The following is a 16,062-nucleotide window of genomic DNA, read 5'->3' on the forward strand; positions in this document are numbered from 1 at the left end:
CCATTATGTAAGACTCAAGATGATAGGCAGGTGCAGCGCTGGTGCAGGACACCTAACAGACACACGATTAGTTTTCAAAGAATTGTAACACAACCATGCAACATTATGACCTCAGAGACCCCTGATTCATAATCTGCGGGAAGAACTTAATTTCTGTCTGCACAAGTGTATGTGCAAGTGTACATGTGTGCGTATGTGCATGTGTGAGATCTCCTCATCCCTGTTGCGTTTCAAACAAACTGTAGATCACATTTATCTCGTTATAAATCGATGATGTATGATCATGATCGTTCTGGTCACTTTAAACCTGCCTGCCAAAATACCCTGATTCAGGTGCCACCATCTTGGGCCAGTGAATGAAACCTTGTGGGAGGTGCTTCAGGAAGTGTGGGGTGAAATTTCTACAGATTACCTCAACAAATGAACAGCTAGAATGCCAAAGGTCTGCAATGCTGTAATTGCTGCAAATGGAAAAATCATTATTTCTAACCTTGTCAATGTCTTGACTATATTTTCTATTCATTTTGCAACTCATTTGATAAATAAAAGTGTGAGTTTTCATGGAAAACAGGAAATTGTCTGGGTGACCCCAAACTTTTGAACGGTAGTGTATATATATAAACTTTGGGCTTTTTAGTTGGGTCCATGTTCCATCTGCCAACACGGAGGAGGCAGGTTTTTCCAACCTCTCAGCCGGGGATCGTGTCCGATGATGATGCTTGCTCCGAAGTTTTGACTTCACTTTTAGGTTCTGCCATGTCATCCATCTTTTACATAAAGTCTAAGGTCTCAACGGGCATCCACATAAATATTGTTCTGTGCTACTAATGCATATGTCTGTTTTCCAAAGGGAATAAAAGGTCTAAAACCACACACAACACTAAACTGCTGCAGGCAGACAGGTGGCGATGAGAGGGGGGGTAAATGGGAGGCATGTATTACAAACACTTGGGGAGAGGTTGGAGGGAGGAAATGATATTCTTCCCGGAGGCTGCCACCCTATTTGCATCTGGTGCTCTAGACGGTTGCAGGGGAACACAGCATTAGATGAAGGCATTAGATGAATGCCAGGAATTCAATCTACACTGCACATTCATAAAATACCGGACCACAAGCTGATGTAAAGCTTATTGGGAACTGCACAGCAAAATAGCATCAGACAAAGACCAGTGCCTTCGGGCTATAGATGAAGCATATCAGACGACACAGCTAGGCTGCTAAGGGCTCGCCGCTAACAGCCAAACACAGCCTCTCTGCACCGAGAGCCAGAAGCATCAACAGATGAATAAACACGAGTCAAAACAAAGCTTGTAGCAATTTAGAAGCACATCCGCACAGCTCCTCCGAACGGAGGAATAATACGCTGCAATTAGATGTCCTGCCTAAGTGAGGAAACTCAATTCACCGCATCAATCAGCAGCTGTTCAAAGAGGAAGCGCGCTCCTATTTTAGATAAAATTGCTTAGCAAAAACAATGAGGCAACTTATCTGCAATCAACAGCACTGGAACACCAAACACAAAAACAGAGCCATATATTTATTATCAAATCTCATCTGAGTACATGAACATGCAGCAATTTCCAATCCTTGCCAATAATTTAATTTAGGAGAGTAACAAATGATGCATGTGCACCTGCTGCTGGGGAGCAGCATGGACCTGTAGGGACCTTTGAGACCTGAACCGCAAAAACACGGCGATAAAAGCCTAAGCCTGGTATTACAGGGAAGGGATAAGTCACCCATCCCAGGTGTCACCCCAGGGAGCTCGAAGCTGAGAGTACCAGATCAACACAGAGCGGAACAAAGAGGCAACATCGCCAGAAAACTGTAAAACATTTCACTAGCTATTTCTCCACAACATGGAAGATCACTTTTAAATCAGCCGTCTTCGACGGGCTCTGCCGACAGACCGAGACGAGCTCTTCTTTCACCTGAAGTTTGGAGACTGATGTCAATTACCTGCCAGACTGAGCAGCAGGAGCAGAATGGTAATGTTACAAAGTTGGAGATTGGGGGGGTCATGCAATTCCAGTCAAGAGAAGAACAGGTCGACTTATGGGATTTTCAGCAAAGTTTTAAGAACAGCTTATGTGGCACAATGTGGAAAATTGCAAAAATCAAAGTATAAGCCAGGACAATAACTCACCCCATCCAATAGAGTATTTGATAAGTGGACGCGTGGATCCTTCCGGAAAGGAAACTCTAGGTTTGCTATGTGGAACACTGAGTTGTCTCTGTCGATCATGAACACTTCATTTTTTCCATTGATCAGCATCATGTACCTGCAGGAAGAGAGGAGAACACGTTATGCAGCTGTAATCAGTGTTACTCATAATTAAATGTTATCTGTTGTTTTTGAGTCATTGTTAAAAACAATAAAACGGCACAACTGTAATAAAGAAATGTTTCATTTACATTGAGGCGGTGGTAATAATGGTTGCTCATTAAGAGATTCAGACATTTTGACATTTACACAACACAAGGTTAGAAAACATTCTCTGAGGGCGATCTGATAGCTGATTGGTTCGGGTACGTACATCGTGAACGTAATTGACCTGAGCAGTAGCCATTTGCTAAAGGTCATTCCCCTTCTCTCTTTAACCATATTAATGTCAAGTTAAGTCACATTTAATTATATAGCACATTAACAACAGGGGTTGCAGCAAAGTGCTTAGCAATCAAAACAACATGAGTGTGGAGAATATAATTGAAAAACAATGGAAAAGAATGCCTTAACAGACCGAGATAGATCAAAGTAATTACGATTAAATAATAACAGAATCGTAATACAAAGGCTGAAATAAAAGTAAGATTAAACCCATCAAACTTTAATTTAGACCAAGTAAATTATTGATAGAGGGACAGAACCTAATATGGGAAAAGGGACTATTCCAGAGCTTGGAGGCAGCAACAGAGAAACCCAGTCTGTCTTTCTATTCTCTAGCGAAGAAAGACAATTTAAAAAAGAAATATAAAAATGGAATACAATCTCAAAGCCCTTTCTTCATCCTGTCAGGCTGGACTGAGGACAGGCGCTATATTGCAAAGTAGGGTTTCAAAATGATACGGGCCAGGGCTATGTGAATGGCATGCTAACTTCAGTAAAAGAAAAGGAGCTAAAGTTATACCTGCTCGTGACAAGTAAAGGGATAAAGTCTAATCATGAACATGAATCATTAGAGCTAGACTGAGAAGCAAACAGCCGTTAATGCAAACATCGGCAATGTAGCTATAAAAAAAAAGTATACAATCTTAAGACTCATATTTCAATCTTCAACTATCAATCTTCAGAGCGCACACCTGCACAAGGTTTAATAACCCCACCTCTGAAACCACTAAATTTAACAAATGATTGTTTTCTTTTTAAACTCTTGATCTGGAAATGATAAAGAAAAAAACTGGATCCACCCCGTTTCAGGTCTGCACCAAAATCCTTCCTTCGGTCATGACCCTGCCCTCCACAAACTTTCCTAGAAAGTAGTTTTTGCATAATCCTGCTCACTAATTAACAAACAAACGTAGACAAAAACATAACCTCTTTGATGGGGGTAAGGACAACCCTGCCTTTAATTTCATTTAATTAGTTTGTTTGGAGGATTAAATATGTTAATCATACTTTAAACCCTGTTTGCTGTGAGCAAAGAAAAACAACTCATGAGACTTGGGCTCCGGTTGGCGCACAAAAACAACAAAGACCATGCACATCCTCTAATGTGCAAATTGGTTGCACTCTATCCAAATGAAAACAAAAAAAGGTGAAGCTTTTATCATGTCTGAGAGAGGAAAATGCATCTCCAAAACAGATACCTGTTAATTACCAGCTGTTATCAAAGCGACCACTTTTCCTTTTATCTCGCAGCACTTATCATTGCAAGCAGAAAGCGTTTTTGATCAATGTGGCTGCTCGAAACATCTCAATCAGAAACTTTCTTTATTAAAGTTCACAAATACCTGAACTTTTTACAGACAGGTGAGTAAAGTGGGTCTTATGCTGAACATTTTAGTTTATTTTCCGATAGTCCCCAATTGCTCTGCACCAACATAAACAATTGCAAACGGCACCGGTTGTTAGGTGCTTTGTTTGCATGAGCATAAAAGCTCGGCTAATCCATGCCAGCCTTTACAGGTGAGATAAACGACTTAGTAACAAAACAGAAAAAAAATAAAAATCACCTCCACTGTCCCAACGCTGCAGGAACACATCGAGGAAATGATGTACTGAAATTGGACAATGTGTAGCACTTAGTTAGGAACATTCTAAACCCTGAAGCAATGAAGTCTATATATATATACACCTTAGTTTACTTTAGTTATAGAAGTTTAGTTTTGTTAGTGGTGGTGTGATGTTCTGCACTTAGTCCGAGGTTCATTAGAGACGCTATTTAACAAATGTCAGAGTGCGGTTTGATTCTGTGTCTAGTAAAACCACTAAGTAATGTCGTAGATATTGAACGGAATTTACTGGCACCATTAGCTCTGAGCATGCACCATGCCCCCACAAGAAGAGTTGACAATAACCATAGCAGCTCAACATGGAAAAGAATCCGGCAGCGTTGGTCCCTGTGCACCAGTCGGTGGCTGGCAGAATTTATAATAACAAGGATGCATTCCAAGTGAAAGCATCATTATTCGACGCAAAATTAGTTAACATCCCTGAGTGGAGGATGAGTCATCAAACTGTTACAACCGAAAAAAGCAAAGGGGGATTTTGATATAAAAATACTTTGATTTGGCAAATAACAAGATGAATGGACAATTACCACATGGAGACGGGATTAAAAATTGGAAAATGTACGTTTCATTTCATGGGGCATTTAAGAAGAGAAACTCTTAAGAGGGGGTAATACTGGAAAATTACTTTTTCTTCCATGAGTGCACTCGAATCAAATATTTAAAAACTTGGCTGCAGTGACTGTTGGACTGTTAAAATACAGGCCAGTTTACCAGCATGCGTCGTGATATGAGCATTTGGTTGGTATTCATTTGACTCCACTCCACACTACATGACACTCACAGGTGTGTTTGGTTGCTGCAGCGTAAAGACCCTCAGATTCATCTTTTTGGACTTTTATCAGCATCACTGCTCCTTCTGCACTGAGAAATATCATAGTGGAGGGGGCGTATCTTAAAAAAAAACACGAGTGCACTGCAGGTGGGAATTCAGATTATCTTCTTTGTAACTAATAATCTTCTCTTCTCGGATCTGTGAACAGCTCTCACTACCACTACTCCTACTCCTACTATGTACAACGTGATGATACAAACCCTCCATCTGGACAAAAGTGAAATCATTTGAACTGCAGTTACAATTCCACTCTTCTCTGCATGCTAAATGTAGAAAGACCAATACTGACGCATGCAACAGGATGTTTTACGATGGTTGAGGCCAAATTAAACGATTCTTGATGACTTCTTTGAATGATGACGGTTTGTTTTTTAGTTTTTGAACCAATGACTTTCTACACAGAGAATTGTGTCTTTTTTATTCCCACTTTTTTACATTACATTACATGTCGCTTTTATCCAAAGCGACTTACATTTTTTTTAGAACACTCAGCATTTCTGAGGGGCATTTAGGGGTTCAGTATCTTGCCAAGGACACTTAGGCATGCAGATGGGATAGAGTGGGATTCGAACCGGCTACCTTCTTGTTGCAGAGCACCCACTCTATCCCCTAGGCCACGCTCTCCCTTTGCACCCGAAAGCCTGCTTTTGCAATATGAAGCCTTTCGTGAGCAGGTATGCTGACAAAAGTGTTTAACTGAGTGATAGTCAGCAACTTAGACTGTCAGAATAAGGACCTGCAATTTAAAAAGTCAAACTTAACTTTAGATTGGTTAAAAAAGGCTAAAAGCAACACAATATGCAACATTTTACCTCAAAAATAGCAGCTTTAAAATTAGTTTGGTGGTTCACTGACTTGAAATTGGGAGAATGTGTCTTTTCATTCCCACTCGTCACTCTAAAAGTCTGTTCTTGCTCTGTGTAACTTTGGTGAGCGGGTCTGATCTCCTGTGAGAAGCTTAAATTGCCAGAATCAGGCTCCAGCAAATTCAAGACGAATATTGAACTGTAAATCATTTAGAAAGCCTTAGAAGTCATCAAAAAGCACCATTTATATAGCCTGACGTTGTCAGACTCACAATTCTAGTCAGAATGTGAGTCTGAGACTGCTCCATTGGGCTGTGATTATGGGGCGTGTTTCAACTGACCAGGAAGTAAAATTCTTCTTCGCTCAATTGGATAGACCTAGAACCAATCAGAGCAACGTAGTATGTGACGTATGCTAAGCAACGCATTGTGGGTTATGTATGCTTCTCCGTTTTGACGGACACGGACAGATAGGACCGCCTTCTCCAACGTGGAACGCCCTCTCCAGGCCTCTCGGAGAGCTTTTCGTGCAGCTCTCATTTTTCTAACTACACGTCGAAATGGCGGAGAGCCCACGGATAGCCTTTGGCTGTGATTGGTCCGCTAACGCCAGAATTTCGGAATGGAAACTTCCTGTTCCATTCCCTACATCACAATAAACCAAAATCACAACTACGACTCTTTGATTAATGTGACAAGTGTGTTAAGCCAGCGGCGTTGTCCGGCTGACGGTGGCTGGTTAGAGCACTTACAGCATGTGTGTACGTACGGTCACATACGGTTATAACGAACTTTCGTAACGGGGATAGCCACCATGCTAACTGCGGTGGGAACAGCGCAAAAACCCGCTGACTTTAATCCCACGGCTCTCATGACACTGTTTCTCAAACACCGTCAGGTTAGAAGCAAACACTTGGTAGTAGTTAGTATCGGGTGTCCGTGCTGACTGTGTGTGGAAGCTGGGGGGAAGCTAGCTGCCTCCGTGTAGCTTCAAGCTGTTGCAGCTGTTGAATTAGCAACGCAGTTTGGAAACAAGACCGGGGAACCGCTGCGTTAAGACACGATAACACAAGCATTTTGACCCGCTGGGTGTCACTTTATTTCAGCAAAACTGTCGCGTCATCAACATCCTTTTTCTGTTAGTTGCCATCGTTCACTGTGTGTGAGGAGCCGGGAGGACGTAAATAAACCAGCGTGGACTTCTTCTATATACCTCATGAGGAAGGCTTCACTAAGCTCGACTTCCGTTGCGCCATCTACTGTTCTGGCGGTGAGTTGTTTTCGGAACAAAAAGGCTCGTAGAACTATAAATCAAAAAGGGTCCGTCCGATCCGTCCGTCCGGCAGTCCGCAACGGACTCGGAGAAGCATACAGAGGCCTTTACGCCGGGTTCACACCGGACGCTTCAGCGCAGCGCCAAGCCTTAAATAACAGCTGGCTCCCATCCACTCCCATGTTAAAACTTTGTGCCGGTCACACCGGAGGCTGAAGCACCGCGAGGCAGCCTTGGCGCAGCGCGGTGCTTCAGCCTCCGGTGTGACTGGCACAAAGCCGTGCAGCGATCTACTGGATCAACGGGTGATATTATTAGCGCTGCCCGGCGGTTCAGCGTCGCTTCAGTGTCCGTTGTGAACAGCCAAGCGCCGGGCGATAGGGATTAGCGCGGTGCTTTGGCGTCGCCTCCACATTCTGTGTTCCTCTTTCAAAATGAATGCGCTGTCGATGTCTTCTAAAACAGACTCAATGGCAGCATCTACACATCTCAGCTCGCCAGCGGCAGGCATGTTTGTTGAAAACGAATTCAACCCAAGGGCACTTTGATGACGTGGTTGATTACGTTACCGTTGATCATCTGTCAATCATCGTATAAAGCCCGCCCTGACAATCTGATTGGCCCGGTCGGGCATAATTTTTTCCCAACGGAGCGACTCCAGACCGAACCGCCTGACCTAAAATGTTGTGGGCGGGGCTAAGTTCGTCTGGCATCCAGGCTACCATTTATACCCAATATTCAGAGTTTGGTGTACTTGCGACAGATCCTCTGGGTTAGGAAGCCGGGGATCATGGGTAATATCCATTCAGTTGTGCTTCAGATCAGTGAGTGGGACTACCCAGTCAGACCTCCAGTCAAACAATTGAGAGGCTTTGTTTTTAACTATATATGAAAATCACATAATCTTTTGGACACGAATCCCAAAAGAGGTAATAACCAAATAAATATGTTCATCTCAGGGCTAGACACGTTTGGTTAGACTGCCCTTTGGTTGCAGGAACCTTCACGCCAAATGCTTATTGTTTGGTCAACAGTGTCGGCTTGTCACTGAGTTGGCAGCCGAAGCAGGCAAATTCAAAAGAGGGAACATACAGACAAAATCCTTGATCCTCCCATCTGCTAGTTTTCAAGGGAAACTGAATAAAATGGGCTAGACACCATTGTTGCCTTTGTGTCCTCTTCGAGAATCTGCTTTAACTGTAACAACTAACAACAGCAGACATTGACTGGGAAAATATTTTCAAACGACTGCTTTATAACTCAACTGTTACCAGGTCCATCAAAGTTTCTTTAAGCCCATAGCAACATCTTGAAATGTGTTTAAAAATAGCCAGAAATCTAAAAGTGTTCAGTTTATGTTGATGCGACAAACAGACGAGCAGTAAATGTCTGTCACGGTCGCTTGTGAAATGACTTGTGTGGACCTCTTATGAATCCAATTACACTTTGCGGACTTCCTGCTGCTCTTTAAAACAAAATACCAAGTGATGAATAAAGCAGGATAAATCAATATCCTACTGAGCAACCGCTAGAGTTTGAAAGGTTAAATATCTTAATCAAGGCAACTAAGAACTGGGGGGTATTATCTTGTGCAGTGAGCATATTAGGGCAAATTTGGACCATTGTGAGTAGACAGCTCGGACGATAAACAACATTAGAAGCAACTCAGTGAGAAAATATGAGAACACCTTGACAGAGATGAATTTGAGATTAATGATTCCCCCTGACAAAGCTATGCATTTATCATACCTGCTGTGTCTCTCCACCAGCATCACAAAGGGATTAGAGGTAATAACTATGCCATCGGTACCAGCTGGTTCAAAGTGGGAAACTTGGACAAGCTTGGAGACGCAAGTGTGTTGGTAAAACACACAACACCAGCAGACTTGAGTCTGCACTGAGAGCAGAGATGTGGCTTTTAAAAGCATTGTTCTAAACAGTTGTAAAATATAGGGATGCAGCTAATGATTGTTTTCATTGTAAATTAATATTTTCTGAATTAATGAATAAAGCATGTCAAGTCAGAAACTCAACCTAATGTAATTTTGATGGATAACAAGGATGTAAATCTGATAAAAGGTGGGAAATCTTCACACTGGACCGAACAAATCTTTTGCTTAGAGATTACAAAATGTTGTATCAGTTATTAAATAGATGTATTAAAAGATAAATTGTGGTGTCATCAGTAGAAGGGATAATGATTTAACCAAAAAATTGTTTTATGGATGAGCCGAGGAGCTTAACGGAAATCATTGTTTTAAATCGATAAATATGACAATTGCCTAGTTTCAATATTATGCTGCTACTCATTAAGAGTCTAAATCAATATCTGTCCAACTCTTAATATATGTAATGAGAACTTAAGAGGAAATTAAACAAAAACAAAGAAAGGTTTGAGTGTATTTTGTTACAGTTATCATATTAATTCTTAGCCTCAAGCAGCGATTGTCGTCAGCACAGAGGCATAAAAACCAAAAGAAAAGAAATAAAGAAATAAAAGATCAAATAATAAGAAATAAGATGTTCCCCACTTTAAAATCCCCTGTTGAGGTTGACATCATTCTTGAGGCCAAACACAAGACAGAATTCCATTTCTTTAGATGGCATTTCTTGCTTTCTCTTTTTTTTTTTTTTTACAATGTCCATCAATTTGAAGTATATGGTGTAAAATTCCCTGATCTTAGAGAATTACTACTTTCAGTTGCTGGCCTGGGAGGACAGTGAATAGTTGTAAGACAGAATGAAGTTGGGTGGGGATGAGATGCTCTGCTGTCTGTACCCCTGGGATTAAATGTGTAGGTAGATGGCACTCCCTTTACTGTTAAAGTTTCACAAAGGGCTTTTATGTTTTCGGAGGGGAAACGAGCAGCTGGATAATTTTTTCCCAATAGACTCAACTGCTTCTCAAGCGTGCTGGCCAGTGAAAGTGGTGATCACAACCCTCATCACACTCTTTGGCTAACAACGATCGGTGGAGAGCGATGACCCTGAGCCCCTGCTCCCCCTCCGGTTGTGACACGAGGGAGCACAAAAAGACGAGCCTAGACATATAAATCAGGGTTGTCAAAAAGTCTTACAGAAACAGCAGGAAAAAAACAAAACAAAAAAGAATGGTGAGTGGGCCAGATAGAGCTGCACTTCCATTTTCAGGTTGGGCGTGAACACACAATGAATGCGTTAAAAACACATGCAGGGAATAAGGAGAGGGAACAGAAATGCCTGAACATGTGAAAGCAAATGAAGATTCCCACAGACAGGTTGGTCCTTGGTGCACAGCGATGGAATCTTTAATCTCAGGGGAGGACCAGTGTGAGAGATGATCAAACGCATAGGATGAGTGTCACAACGGAGAAGATCTGTCAACCAGTAAGGACAAAACAGGCACAAGTGCTTCCTCTGCTGTCTAATTGGCCAGTTAGCCATGGCTAACGCTGTCAGGTATATTCTGAAGAAAGCAGAGGGAGACCATTAGTACTTTGTACCTCCCAGTTATCCTCCTCTTCGGCGCAGTCTCACCTGCACACCCCCCCCCCCCCCCCCTCTCTCTCTCTCTCTGAAGCTATGGTAACAGCAGAGACTGAATTATTTTGATATGGCCAAAAAGGGAAATTGTCAATCCCATGTGTGCCTTTATTCACACAAGTGTAGGCCAGCCTCTCCGCACGCCCTCGCCTCTCCGCCCGTCCCCTGATGGGTGCCGTGGGACTCCGATTTTGTCCTTATCCCCGAGCCCTGTCCCCCTAGCACTTTAGCCCTAATGAGGCACAGACGGCCATTGTGTCTGCTTTAACAGTCGAGTCCCGCGGCTTTACTGACAGCAGCTGAGCTCCGGGGGAGGCCTTAGATCAGAGCCACAAGCTTTGCACATCATTAGTGGTGCGTCAACGGGCAGGGCTGCTCTCCTAGCCCCAAAGAGGCCATGCTGATCTCACCATGTTGTGGGGCGCAGACTATATTCCGCAGTCTAATCTTTGATGACGATTACTTTTTCTAGAGAAGCAACAAAGGGAGTGCATAAGAGACACATTTGAGGGTAAATTGCTTTGGCTGAAAGTCAATTTTCTACACAGGCATTTAAGAATTTGTCATTAAAATAACTTTTTCATACGTACTTTAAAGTTTTGTGATTGCTGGGCTGACAAGAGGACTCAATTTTGCCAAATACAAATGACTGGTCATTGCAGCAGGGTAAAATGTCTATCTCTACTGACAGGGACCTCCTACAGAGTCACTCAGGTTCAATAGTAATTACAAGCAGACTAGTGGCAATAACCGTTCACATCAGCCTCTGACTTTGACAGTGACTGTTTCTCCCACTGGGCCAAACGAACAATAGAAAAGCTGGTGGCAGAATGAATGAACACCGCTGCTGGCAGTGTAATCAAAATAATATCCAGTATTTACACCAATGCATCTATTCAGCTCAATTCATAAGATTATATCTGGCTTAACTTGGCAATAAACTGCTACAAATATTTAACCAACAAAAAATGCTAATTTAGGCATTTTAAATGGTGTTAAAACATGGTTAACACTCGTGCTAGCCACTTCCTGTTCTTTAAATTCTGGCCACATTTCATGAATGTAGCATTGTCTTGGTTTATGAGGCAGACAGAGACAAACACAGGAGGCTAAAATCTTTATGGATTATTTTAGGAGCCACCGGGATTTGACTCGGTGCTGCCAAAGACCAGTCTATGACAAACAAAGAGGGCACTGCATCTTTACAATGAAGTTCATGTATTACTAGTATTTATATTATTATGAAGCTATACATATACATCACTGTAGTGTAGTAGTCAGTTTGACTCTGCACTAACTGTACTGTCATGGTGTAACCTCGGTAAAACCATGGAAGCCCTTACGGAGACTGTTAAATACAACTAATAAATTACCAGCGAATAGTCAGAGAACACTCTTTCGCTCAAAAGATCCAATCTGGCATCAGAAAAAATAATGGATTATTGATGCCATGTTTTAAATCAGCGCCTGAAGTGTTCGGTCAGATAGTGCAGGGACTGAGGAGAACAAATTTAAGAGAGCCAAAGACTTTCTCCATCCAGTTTCTTTGATGAAGTCCAAGTTGAGCAGCATTGTTAGTTTTAGGTCCCAAGCACATAATTGGCCCCTGTCTTCCTTCCAAGTCCTCCTCTCTGGGGCACAAACCAATCTAAGCCTGACAGAAGACTCTACAACAAGTTGATTAAAAACCCAACTCTTTGTTTCCCCTCTTGGTAAACACACTGATTTTCTTGTCTTTTCCAAAGCCCATTAGGAGCCCCGCTGTTGACACAAAGCTTGCACAGACAGTTTTTTCTCTATATGACTGGTACGTCTGTCAGGAGTGGCTGCATTAGATGTATATATAAGTGAAGTAGCTGCAGTACTTTGTCAGAATCTTGCCTGTATGCTGCTGCTGAGCAAGGCAGTTTAACTGTCGGGTTGATGCAGAGCCAGGTGGCCGTAGGAAGAGACTGCAAAAATCATCACTAGGGGACTGAGTGTAACACAATACTCACTCGTATTGACGGTGGTGCCTGACACTCGTTGCAGGTGCGATTAAGATAACGACCACAACCAATCACAGTTAACCACTCGGTTGCCTGTCCACGCAATGCTAAATGGAACTCAGCAACCAGATAAACACATACCAGGTGCAACAGCTGCCTCGTCTCTCCAGGCTCATTTTGATGTTTGATGTCAGACAGAAACTGTTTTTGCATTAACGTGAGTTGATTGGCTTCCTCTTGCACTATATTGTTTAATATTGAATAGGCTTTTACCAGTGCTGCTGCTTGAACAGTTTAATTCTAAACTTCTACCACAAACACTGCAAGCAAAGCAAAGCAATGGACCCACGATGCATTTCAACAATGCATGATAACATGAAGTGACTGAGCCACGTTTACATTGAAACATCCAGGGCTTTGGTTTTTCTTGAACACTTTTTCCAACTGGGTTTTTTAAGGATGTTTTTGTATGAAAAATACAAAAAAAGGAGATTGCTCATTCTAAAAGTACTAATTAGTTTCTAATCTTCCACAAAGTAACAAAGAAAAAGCCAGAAGGATTCAGAATACTTTACGTCATTTAAGTTAGAACCATGGGCAATATGCAAAAGAGAAAAAAAATCTTGCCAGACCACCTTGAAGAGTAAAATGTCCCATTAAAAACCCATTTCAGATCCTCAGGTGCCACTGGCTACAACTCAGAACATTTAATGGGAAATTCTCTGCACAATCCGCACAATTCATGTGGAGAATGACAAACTGAGAACACACAATTGAGTCAGTACATTTCAATGATATTACACAGTCACAGCTCCAAACTCATATATCCTAAGTTGTATAGTACGTGATGTACACCTAAGCGATATTTTTTCAGAATTAAAATGATATAAACACAAAAGCCAGCTTAGGATGAACAGAGCCCAGGATATTGTGATTAACAGCAGAATCAAATGGCACAAATATATACCATCCTTAATTGGTAAGGAAATTCCCAGTATCTTGGCTGTTACACCATTTTTGTTGTACATCAATTTGTGGTATCACCTGGATTTAATGAAGTGCCACATCTAAGGAGTCTTAATAACATTCTCCCCCCCACCAGACTGCCTCTCATCGTCACTTCTTCGGTGCCACTTCAATTTCACACAAAAGCCAAACAGGCAGGAGAGACGTGGCTATTTTCTGGATAAATTAAAATGCATGGCAGTCCAGGCGAGGCACTAATAAGGTAAAACACTTTTAAAAAGCTGTCAGCTCGCTTGAATGGTAATAGTCAAAGTAATATCAGACCAGCGGCTTCAGAACAAGCCGTCCCTCAGACAGAATAAAGACCATTCACTTTATGCATATAAATGCAAGCTCTCTCCCATTGAGAGCAAAACCTTATTATCTGAATGGAACAAGGATAAAGCAACAACACGGCACAAAGCAGAAAGAGGCAAGAGGAATGCCAATGGAACTTCGACACCTCACAGACAAGAGAAACAAAATAAATCCTCAAAGTTCACCGTCTAATGAATCAAATCTTTTTTGTGAATATGGCTGCAACTACAGTACCTTTGTTATCAGTGCATCCAGTGTAATTTCTTAAAATGTCTCAATCCTCAAATCTGAGAAACTTCAACCTGATAATATCTCAATAAAACAATTATTCAACTGTCAAAAAAGAAGAATTCTGTTAATCAAACAAATGATAAATAGATTAATCATTGTAACTGGATTACTACACAAACCTTGTTTTATATAGGCTTCCATAGTGAACTGACTGATTCTGTGTTCATTTTATCTTATTAGAAATCCTCAGCTTTGCATCCAAACCATTTTTACCTAAAATATGAAGAGAAAGTAATATGCGAGAGTGCTGCAGTTGAGGGATGACTCATACCCAGCGTACTGTGCCTCTATTTCTGTTCCTCATGACTGAAGACATAAGGTGTCACTACTCTCCCAGACTCAAGTAGCTGCAGGGCAAGAGATGAAGGACAGGATCATGACGGCAGAGGATCAGTTTCTCTGTTTGAATGTAAGAGCAAAACTTTTTTTAAATACACTTCCCAGTATTCGTAGATGACGGCAGTCGATTACCCACATCAGCAGCATCTTAGTTTGGGGGCATATCTGTGCTCTGCTAGGAGGAAATTAAAGCGGCGATATGTTAAAACCTGAAATTGACTGCAGTCATTAAATATTCACCAGCACACTGCATATTTGCACCAGCGAGAGAGACAGCAGACCACAGGAATACTAAAACTCCTTTTCCCCCTGAACACTAGCTTTTGGCAAGAAAGTAAAACAACAAAAGGAAACGCAAATTCAACCCCGGAAGGAGCGAAAAGGAAGATCTCCCCGCTGCATTTCTTATTCCACACTGGACAAAACCAAGATCCTTGTTTGCTCTGTGCAGCCAATTTATAAAAATAAAGTCCACATCTCCAGAGAAATACTTAAAACCACTGAAGCCTATTAGCTATGTAAAGGTACTGTAATTAAAACGAGATAAGAAATATAATCCATGTTAGTATTCTACTCAGTCTTCACTAACAAGCCAGGAAAGTAAATTGACACCTCTGATACATACAACCTTGGTGGTCAACTCCCATGGACACAAACTGTGTGTATTGACTTAGAAAGGTAGCCTAATCAACTGGTAGAGGAACCAATTGCTCGGAGATAGCGGTACTGGTATCGACACATGGGGACAGAGAGTTACTAATGGTAAAGAAAAGCCATGAACAGTCGACCCACCGTGTGCCATCAGCTTTCCAGCTGACTTTGTATGGATTCTGTTCCAGGAACCGCAGGTTTTGTCTGTCCATGGAAACGGGCTGAGCGCCGGGAAAACCAGACCTGAAAAAAATTATCAAAACACAATGGGTGACATTAATTTATATGTTAACCAACCCCGAAAAATATGCCCTCTCGTATCTATACTTTTCAGGCTACGTCAAATTGCTAACTGTGCAGGTCGCCAGAAAATTTCTATTAAAAATATTTTTTAAAGCAAGACGGAAGTAGCAATAAATGAAGTTTAACACAATTAAGACTTATCTAAAGTATGTAAGACCCAGTACATTATATTTGAACATTTTTAAGGACATTAAAGACTTTTTTAGATTCCAGGGAATCCCAGATGTGAAATCACCTGCCTCAGTGTTTTATTTAAAGTGACACGCACACACACACCTAAGTGTTAGCACACTGTCCTCACTACAAAATTATAATAAATAAATAAGAATGAATTGCGGAAGGTGCAATGGGTAATATTAACTGAGCTGCAAAATACAGAAACACTGGTAAGTGTGACTGAAAAAGAATAAGAAAACAAAACAATGACAAAATAAAAGAATTGTAGATATAAACTGGTCATTTTTATGATAAAGTCGAGTCTTGGAAATACAGGAACGATTG

At 41.5% G+C, this 16,062-nt stretch overlaps 1 protein-coding gene across 3 annotated transcripts in view; it reads right to left on the reverse strand.

The window, feature by feature from the left end:
• The window catches only part of rngtt (RNA guanylyltransferase and 5'-phosphatase), a 69,590-nt gene that overhangs the window by 45,006 nt on the left and 8,522 nt on the right, over positions 1–16,062 (reverse strand). For all 3 annotated transcript variants that reach the window (XM_053445510.1, XM_053445509.1, XM_053445508.1), the window contains exons 8-9: positions 15,400–15,501; positions 2,147–2,282 (exon numbers count right to left, since the gene is read on the reverse strand). In XM_053445510.1, coding sequence (XP_053301485.1) covers positions 2,147–2,282; positions 15,400–15,501 — 238 coding nt within the window. The remainder of the gene's footprint in view (positions 1–2,146; positions 2,283–15,399; positions 15,502–16,062) is intronic.

This window comes from Pleuronectes platessa, chromosome 17 (assembly GCF_947347685.1).
Source record: "Pleuronectes platessa chromosome 17, fPlePla1.1, whole genome shotgun sequence".
Lineage (NCBI taxonomy): Eukaryota > Metazoa > Chordata > Actinopteri > Pleuronectiformes > Pleuronectidae > Pleuronectes > Pleuronectes platessa.